At 44.3% G+C, this 10278-nt stretch overlaps 1 protein-coding gene across 1 annotated transcript; it reads left to right on the top strand.

The window, feature by feature from the left end:
* The first annotated feature begins 4422 nt into the window (after nucleotides 1–4422).
* On the top strand, nucleotides 4423–6120 carry LOC125879327 (general transcription factor II-I repeat domain-containing protein 2-like). Its single transcript, XM_049561165.1, has one exon. The coding sequence runs from the start codon at nucleotides 4423–4425 to the stop codon at nucleotides 6118–6120; it is 1698 nt and encodes a 565-aa protein (XP_049417122.1).
* Nucleotides 6121–10278: the final 4158 nt, after the last annotated feature.

Here is a 10278-nt window from a genome sequence, read left to right as displayed (position 1 = left end):
GGATACCACAGCAAAAATGAGGCAGATGTGCCTTTTGTCATTTATAAAAAGATAAATCACTTTTCTATAATACATCAGTGAGTGCACGTAATTAATATGGTTATCGTAGATTAGCTGGGCTAACCGTTAGCTGTTAACGTTAGCCGTTAGCGTTGTCTATAGCCATAGACTATAAAAATAAGGCAATAACTCAATAAACAATCCGTGAATAAAATATTTTTTCCTCTGAATATCTTAGTTACAACATGATTGAGCTAGCAAAGCAATTTTCTTTGTTGGACTTCAACAATCATAGTAGCAAAATTTTGTACACAATGCAAAATTGGTTCTAGGTCTTTACTGTAAAAGTAACAGTATCAGTGTGAGGTACATTCCATGAGTGTGACATTCAGGGCCTGAATTTTTTTTTTTTCTTCAACTGCCACTGTGGCAAGTCAAACATTACTGTAGGCCACTCATTTTTTTTGTTCTGCCACTTCTGAAATCTATTTATAAGTGTAAAAAATAAAGTGAGTATAACATGACTGTATAAATATTGGAAAATATCATGTAACCTTAGTCCCTGACTATTCTAAACTTATGCTGTTTATACCTAGACTATGACAACATCACAGACATTTGAAAAGACAAACTAGGAACTTGATATTTGCTAGGGCTGCACCGAATATTTGGTAACCGAATATATTCGGCCGAATATTGCAAAAAAAACACACATTCGGTGTTCGGTGGAATAAGTGAAAAGCAAGGCCGAATAATTTTTGTGCTTTGTTGATAAGCAAAGTCTGCTGTAATGTTTAAAAAATGTCAGAATATTCAATAAATATTTACCTTCTTTGAAAATCATGACTAAAGCACATTTATTTAATTTATGCAATAGCCAAAAAAAATGGCAAAATTAATGAAAAACTAAACAACCGCATTCGGTACTCAGTATTTGGCCAAACATTTAATTTTATTCGGCATCGGCCACAAATTTTCATTTTGGTGCATCCCTAATATCTGCACATACCTGTACTCTTTCTGTTGCCAAGTGTTCTTTTGGACAGTTGTGTGGCCACAGTCCTGGTGTCCTTCTTCACGTCATCACACTGGCATGCTGTTTCTCTTGTGGTTAGAAGAGACTGCTTTGTCTAAACAGATAACAGTAAAAATTACTGGTCTAATAAATCTTGCAGTGGTGGAATGTCCATAAATACATTTACTTTACAGTTACTTGGGTATTTATACTTTATAATGTTTTATCTATATCTACTCTTGCTTTTCAGAGTAAATATACGTCCAGTGAATCTCTATGTGATTATGTTGAATGTTTGTGATAAAATGACGGATTGTATGTAAGCTGATAAACTTTCCTAAATAATATATAAAACCCTGTTTTTATCAGCTGGTAAATGCATTGTTACTGAGTTGACATCATGAGTCGACTTTTTATAGATACGTGGTTCTCACAGAACAGAAAGGCAACAAACATATGATGATAGAATATAATGCATTACTATTGATTTAACTATATAAAAGCATGTTTTGTTAAAAATGAGCTGATCAATGCAATAGTGACAATAGTCCAAAATATCTATTTAATATTGAAAACCTGTCATATTACAGCAAAGAGTACTCTTACTTTCCAGCTGTGGAGTAGCTTTAGTTTTGAAATAACTGAAACATGTATCCTGCATGTGCACAGAAAATGATAATAACTCACATTTTGACTTGATATGAGCTAGCTGCATTCATCCTGGCCCTGTCTCCCTGCTTCTTCCATGTCCTCCGTCTCTCTCGTTATAAAAGCGACTATGTCCATGGAAAAAAAATGCGCAGTGCGCTCATTTTATGTGTCCCTCGGTCTATGTTTTACATCACACACAAACGTGAGCTAACTAGCTGCATTAATCCCTGTCTCCCTGCCTCATCCTTGGCCTTCATCTTTCTCTGTATAAAAGTCCATGAATAGGGCGCTCATTTTAGGTGTCACTCTGTCCATGTTTATGTCATGTTACGTGCAATTACATAAGTTAAAGCCTCTGGAAACCCAAATCCACAATAGCCTTCTAACTATGTAATTTAGGGTCTTATGTACATAATATTAAACGTGTAAAACAATTAGAAATCTGTTTCCATCCAAATTCGAAATATCTGTCTTTTAAGTTTTAGTACATTCTTGAAATTGGGTTTGATTTGGCCATGGTTATCTCTGAGATTTATTACGCAATAAATTCCAAACCAATCATAAATCATCAGTCAGTTGTCTCATCCCGCCCCCCAGTGGCATCGCAACAAAACCTTTCTGCTCCAGCTAAATCTGCCTCTTAGTCTGATGTTTAGAAAATACAGATCGTAAACTGGCTGAACCGCTCGGCTGCGACCCAGCGGAGGCTCTGCCTCCGGCGGGCTCCCAGCAGCACTCGAATCAGGTTGACTGGCTCCAGAGCCCGGACAATCCGAGCCGTTGCAGCTCGTGGAGCTGCAGGAAGAGCAGGGAGAGGCGGCTTGTGAGCAGCCGGGTTTGCCCCCCGGGCCCGGTGCCCGTGTCGGCTCGCGGGGAGGGGACGTAATGTGCACCCTTCCTCACCCCTAACCCCAAGCAGTTAGCTTTCCTACGCATAAACATATCCCCACTCGCGGAGGTGATGCTGCGGGAAACAACACAGTTTTAGCCAGAGGGGAGCATTATTCGAGGCGGGCAAATACTTCTACACAACGCCAGAGAGACAGCCAGCCGGCACCGGTCTCTCCCGCTTTCGGTCGTGTCGCAGTCGGTGTGTGTGTCAGAGTAAAGACACATTTGATCTATTAAGACTGGATGTGTTTGAATGAAAAAGGCTATTATCAGAAAAACAGAGCAGATTTATGTTTTCAATGAAAATGTATCTCAATGAAGAAAGGCAAAGCGCTAGCCTCCGTTGTCATTCATCTCAGCTAACGGCCGGGCTCAACCGGGCACGTCTGCAGCGCGAGTCCCGTAGAAGCTCGCCCCCCTGTTAATCAATTACAGCGGCTCCACCGGCAACAAGAGTGGCGCAACAACTCTCTATTTTACGTGGCTCTTCTATTGTTTATCTGTGACACTGTGTCCGTGGCGGACATTTGAAAGCGAGTAGATGACAACAGTACAGTAAACTTGTAGATAACTCAAATATATGTAATAACTTAGGTGGAAAATGCTTTAACATTTCATGCAGCCTACATGCAGCCTCTCGGCCCAGCAAACTGTAAACAACCCCGCTGGCTTCTCTACGTGTCGCTTCCGTACACAGTCAGTGGAACCCAAATGAATGCGCCGCCAGTGGAGCCTAGCCGTAAAATTGCATGTAAAAGTTATGCTAACTATTCTATGAAATAACATTAATATGAATCACAAAACAAACTTACCATTCAGTGACCACCTAAAAGGAATCATTTTCAGCTTCTGCTTCGTCCTCTGAATCATCAGAGGGCTCAAACATGTACGGCTGGATTAAATTTGTGGCAGCCATTGCTGAGCCAGGGAGATGTCAATCAAAACGAGGGAGCTGTCAATCAGAGCGTTATCTGCCACGCCCACTCTGTCCTGGCAAGTGGTCTAAACAGCAAAATGAGCTGTTTTTAAACCAGGTTTTCTAATAGTTATTAATGCTTATTTTCACTCAGACTTTTGTAGATGATTAATGAGACCCTCGACTTTGATATAATATATGCATTTTTACTATTTCAAGCTGTGTTTAAAACTACATGGGCATGACAGGATGCACCACATTAAAATCGCTTTCAGGATTTGTATCTTCAGCAAAAGCCATTAGTTACTATGCATTTAATTGCCAACATTTACAGTATTTAACGTTATATCATAAGCACACACTTACCCTCTCTGGTGTGCCGGTGGCGGTGATGACTGCACCTGCAGCCGGCGGGACGGGAAGATCAAAGCCGCGGAGGGAGAGGGTCGGAGGCGGGCACATAATGGCGGTAGCAGCTACTGTCAGTTGATACTATCCGAGACTCTAGAGCAGGGGTCGGCAACCTCAGGCACTCGTGCCACGTTTGGCACGCGGCAGCATAATCATTGGCACACTGGCAAAGATCCTCTCGGTAGGCCTATCGTTTAAAATCACCCCTCAAGGATCATGGTAGCAGCTCATGAGTGACAGCGTGAGTTTGAGTGACAGCGCGAACTCCCGCCCACACAACACAGCTTGCAGGTGCAGCCGCTGTCCTGCTGCCCTGCCCACATTTACCACAGAGACCCACGCTTCAGATGTGGTAACCATAACGTTAGCTTGCTGATGGCAAGACCGCCTGCTAAAAAAGCTAAAGTTAGGGCATTCCAGCCCTCTTGGACAGAGGAGTTTGGTTTTGTGTCTCAGAAGGACCGTGCCGTGTGCACTTTATGTTTTGAGAATGTTGTGTGCCGAACGTCAAGTGTTAAGAGACATTTTGAGACGAAGCATGAGACGGCTTTCAAAGACCAAGCAGATAAAGCAGAGTCGATTAAACGCGCCCGTGTCCAGGTATGGGAAACAAGCCAGCACCCTCAAAGACTTTGCCACTGCTAAAAATCACGCCACTGAAGCCAGTTATCGCATTGCTCATTGCATTGCTACGCATGGAAAGCCGTTCACCGATGGAGAATATATTAAGGAGGCTTTTCTCAGTTGCTCAGATGTGCTTTTTGAAAACTTGCCAAACATAGAAACAATCAAGTCAAGAATCAAGGACATTCCTGCGTCAGCTAGAAGTGTTCAGCGACGTGTCGATGAAATGGCAGAAAATGTCAGAGATCAGCAAACAGCGGGGTTAAAAGATGCTACGGTATTCAGCATTGCACTTGATGAGAGCGTGGACGTAAACGACATCCCGCGTTTGGCAGTCATGGCAAGGTACTGTGATTCATCTGTAAGAGAGGAACTCTGCTGCTTAAAGCCAATGCCTGACACAACAAAAGGCGAAGACATAGCCAAGGCGTCAATTGAACATTTTGAGGATCGGGGGATTGACATGAGCAAAGTGTTTGCGGTGACAACAGATGGCGCCCCCGCCATGGTTGGGAGACAAAAGGGAGCTGTCAAATTGATTGAAGAAAAAGTCGGCCACCCCATCATGAAACTCCACTGCATAATACACCAAGAAAGTCTGTGTGCAAAAATGTCAAATTCAGATCTTGGTGAAGTTATGGCTACGGTGGCAAAGGTTGTTAACTTCATAGTTAAACGATCTGCGCTGACACACCGACAGTTTCAGTCCCTGCTCGAAGAGATGGACAGCGCATACAAAGATCTCCCTCTCCACTCTGCAGTCAGATGGCTGAGCAGCGGTAAAGTTTTGGAGCGATTTGTCAGCTGCTTGGATGCTATCAAGGCCTTTCTGGCGGAAAAAGGCCAAAACTACCCAGAACTGGAGGACGAGACGTGGATTGTGAAACTTATGTTTCTCACGGACATTACGGGACACCTCAGTGAACTCAACCTCAGACTGCAAGGTGCAGGACAAACTGTTTTGGACATGTTTGACACATGGACGGCTTTTGTCGGTAAGCTGGGAGTATTCCCAAAGGATATTGCTACCTCCACTTTCCGCTACTTCAGACACTTGAGAGAGCTGTCCTCCCAGCGCAACATCAGCACCGCTCTAATAGCCACATACATGCGTGAGCTTGAGTCGGAGTTCACAACGCGATTTGGGGATTTTAAGAGGTACGGACCAATGTTTTCCTTCTTGATCAAGCCCGACAGCTTTGATGGACATGATTTGGATGTATCTCTGATGGACTGGATGGATGTACAGGACATGGAAATGCAGCTGATCGAGCTGAAGAGCTCAACACTGTGGGTGCAGAAGTTTGCAGAACTCCGAAAACAGTTAGAAACCACAGCAGTGCATGATCACGGAGCCTGCATCCTCACCTGCTGGACATCTGTACCAGAGAAGTTCAGCTGTCTACAGAACGTTGCACTGGCTCTGTTGTCAGTCTTCGGTTCAACATACCTCTGTGAGCAGATATTCTCACACATGAAAAATGTGCTCAGCCCCTCCCGCAGTCGTTTAACGACGGACCACTCTGAGGCATGTTTGCAGCTTAAAGTGACGAACTACAAGCCCCAGATAATGGAGCTCAGCCAAGCAAAGCAGGGCCAAGGATCACACTGACTGGTAGGCACCTGTTTATGTGTAGTAGCCTCAGCCTACACTTGGTTGTAGTCTAAATATGTGGCTGTTTGCCCACGTCCTTAAAATGTTGATGTGGATGTTTTATTATGATATAATGCAGTTTTTTGATGCACTGTAGTCTCTGTTTCTGACATTTCCTCCCAGTGTAATATGTTTTAAAGGAGTTAGGCTACTGAAAGCAGCTTTAATTTGTACTGACTTTATCCCAAGCCCCTGTTGTGAATAACAGGAAAATATCTATTTGTAGTTGCCTCAGCCTACACTTGGTTGTAGTCTAAATATGTGGCTGTTTACAGATTTTTTGATGCACTGTAGTCTTTGTTTTGTTACTCTCCCAGTGCAATATGTTTTAAATGAGTTACTGAAAGCAGTGTTTTGAAATGGGATCAATGCATAATTTGTAAGCCCCTGTTGTGAATAACAGAAAAAAAATCTTTAAAATATGCTTGCATGTGGCCTGTATGGAATAAAATTCCAGGTGTGTTGGAAATGTTTTTGTATTTTGTGTCATACCGTAATTTAACTTTGTTTTAGCCTACTGTTGATTATGGCACATTCATTGACAAGAGAATTTCACACTGGCACTCCATGTCAAAAAGGTTGCCAACCCCTGCTCTAGAGCAAGCGGGAAGACCACAGAAGCTAATGCGCTGACTGTATTTATACTGCTACAGCCTCGTGTTTGTACCAGGGATAGCTCCGTTACGTAATGCGGCTATGATTTAAGGCCCGCCCAGTAAATCCAGAACATAGAAACCTAGAAACACAGTTCGTGAAGCCTAGCTCCACAATTTAATTGTAAATGGTTGAAAGGCTTTTTACACATTTTGAGGAATACTTTTATGACCTATTTAATGTGTTTAGAAGAAAATAGCAGAATTTGCTTTACACAGACTTTAAATTCCCCAATTACACTAAAGGCACTTATAACACTCTATATCTCAAGTGGGCCCACACACACACACACACACACACACACACACTCAAACACTCTCATGCAAATGGAAAAAACCCGTTGCAGGCCTGTATGATGCTCGGGTGCGGTGCGGCCGATATAAATCCCCACAGCGGTTCACAGTTCAGTAGAAGAAGTCCTCTCCATGCAACAAAACGCAGCCGGTCCAACTCACAGTTCAGCCAAAGAAATCCTCTGCTCCCCGCGACTGAAGCGCAGCCAGTCAAACTCACAGTTCAGCAGGAGAAATCCTCAGCGTAACGTTACGTGGAAGAAAACCCGGCAACAATGACAGTGAACCCTCCGTCAGAAAACGCACTCAGTCCTTCCTGGTCCGACGTGTCATTGTCTCTCCGTCCGACTTGCCGTTCACTTCGCTTAATGTTACATAAAACACACACTCGCAACAACACTAGCCTCAATAAACATACAGTTAATGAGGAAACGTGCGATAGCGTTTAACTACAGTTTCTTGTAGTTACTAAACATACACTTCGTTAAACGCGCTAGCGCTTTTCTGTTGCTAGCCTAGCTACTGTCTCGTGCAGTCGTTACTCCGTTACTCCCACTCTGCTTCCGCATTCCCTACCCTTCAACCTTCAGCACAGACGAATACAAGCAACCAATAAAACAACAGAACAAATCCACATGAATACTGAAAGTGTACTCTCGCGACACTTAACCATTTATTTTCAAAAATAAACTTAAAACACATTTCTATTCTTTATTTTAAACAGAAATCTATTATTAACCATTTTATGTCCCTATTAAATGTTATTAAAACAACCTTAGTTTCACTTTCATTTCTTACTGTATGATTTTTTCATCTTTATATGGGACAAAATGTATTTAACCCCTCTATTTTGTCATCAGGGCGACAGTTATATTGCATGTCACGAGATGCGTTCTTTCTGCAAGTGTAGGTGAAAACCACTTGGAAACAATATTCAATAACACTGTCTACGAAGACAACTATAATGCATTATGAGCGCATTCATAGTTAATTACAATGCATTTAAAATGCTCTATGACTACACTCATAAATACAGATTATACTTACTGATGCATTACATCAACAGTCATAAAACATCATAGATGTAACCTATGTCACAATGGAACCATCATGGACTGAGATCTGCGCATGTGTCTGCGTCTGTAGCTGCCTGTCTGTGCTCTCCCTAACCCGTGATTTTAAACTGATTTACTTTTACTTTTAAGTGACTTTTAAGCTATCTGCTTGGGCATCAGTTGTTTTTAATTATCTCCTTTAATCGAATGTTACCACTGGATATCCAAGCATTAGGGGTTTTAACAGCCAGACACTACCCGGCCTGCTTGACAGGTGGGAAAACTTCTGCCAGCTGACAGCACAGCGATACATATATGGCTACATATGCACCCCGATGTGGACCCCCAGCTTAAAAAAGCAAACAAAAGGATTGCTGACCTAAAACAGGACATTTGCCGGCTCTCTGGTGAGCTAAACGACAAATCCTCCATGCTGACTGTCCTCCAGGAGGTGGCTCATGAACAGTCGCTCCAGATTGCCTCACTCAGGACACGGTGCACTGGGTTCCCAACGCTTGGCCTCCACCGTCCTCCAGCTCAACACCGACTCGCCAGTGGTCCTGGATGGAGGTGGTCGTCAGGGGTAAGAGAGCCCCTGACTGTGCTGCTCACCTCCGCGCCTCAGCCTGTCAAACCGCTACAGCGCATTGGCATTGGACGGTGACCCACCCTACAGACGCTGCCGCTGTGGCCCCTTCCCCGCCGACCGCTGCTGCTCCAGCCGCTCCCCGCTTGGTGGAGTCGGCTCCTTCTCCGCCGACCGGTGGTATTCCTGCAGTGCCTTGCACAGATGGATCTGCGTCATCGCTATAACCTGTTGAGGACCGGAGTTTCTCTGCTGCAGGACCCGACCATCAGCTCCCTTCCCGGGCATTGGCTTCTGCGGCGCATCAGAGGCTCCTAAAAGAGGCTGTACTAAAACGCTCCAGAGGCCTCCTCTCACACAGGGATAACACTCCTCCTGCTGGGGCTGGGACTGCCGAGTCACCTGCCCCCTGGTCACGCAGCATAGACCGTCCACCTGCCTCATGTGAGTCCCCCAATCCCCATCCTGTTCCTCTTCGTCCTCTTTTTCCTCCCTCTACTGTGTTGGTTGGGGACAATATCATCAGGAATATTAATTTTTTCAGTGCCACAACTCACTGCTTTCCTGGAGCCACAGTTCTGGTCATCCTTGACAAACTTCCCGAACTGTTTCATTCACTCCCTTCCTCCATAAACCGGCTGATTTTTCATTTGGGCTCGAACGACACGGCCCACCGACAATCAGAGCTGACAAAAATGGTTCTATTTCGTCCCTCAGTGACCACCAGGTGGTGCTTTAAGCACTGGATATCTCCGGTCGCGCAAGCGTGTGTTGAATACATATAACAACAATGTCACCTGTGACTCCTGCATGACCCCTGGAAGGTTATATCTTCCAGCATCTACAGGTGTTCGGTTCCTCATTTCTTCTTGCGATTGCATGTCAAGAGTACACGGACTGAATACGAGCTACAGCTGTAGCCTCTCAATTGCTTTCTCTTTGTTGCCAGCCCTGTGCAGCCTTGTGTCATCACGGTAAGAGTAACGATTTGTTCGTCCTCTGAGAGGCTGTGGCTGGTGCGTTATTTGATTTGATGTTTGATGCTCACCTGTCCTGCTTGGGCTTTGCTGGTGATAGCGGTGTTTCGCGCCTCCCCCCCAGTGTTGTTCAGCAGCTGAGGGGAGAGCTACTAAGGTAATCATATTTTTTCAAGAAAAAAAACGTTTTTTGTGTGTTTTCTTTGTCTTTCTTTTTTCTAAGGAAAACAAAAAAAGAAGTGGTGAAGGCAGCGTGTCCACTCCCACCGTTGTTGAGTTTCTTTTTCTGGCATATTAGCCTTGTTGGTGAAGGCAGCGTGTTTGCTCCCCTCTCCCACCTGTGTTGAGTTCTTTAACTTTTGCCTGTATATTGTCTTTTTTTGTTGAAGGCAGCGTGTCCACTCCCCTCTCCCACCTGTGCTAAGTGCCCCTCTGCCCAGTGTAGGGTCACTGATGGTTACCTTTGTAAGGCCTATAATACAGCCGCACGCATTGGCCGGCTTGGGAACACCCTGTCTCACCTGCTGCTTGCCCTCTCAGCTTCCCTGCAG

Source organism: Epinephelus fuscoguttatus, linkage group LG2, assembly GCF_011397635.1.
Source record: "Epinephelus fuscoguttatus linkage group LG2, E.fuscoguttatus.final_Chr_v1".
In the NCBI taxonomy this organism is placed as follows: Eukaryota; Metazoa; Chordata; class Actinopteri; order Perciformes; family Serranidae; genus Epinephelus; species Epinephelus fuscoguttatus.
This window is presented reverse-complemented; position numbering and strand designations above follow the sequence as displayed.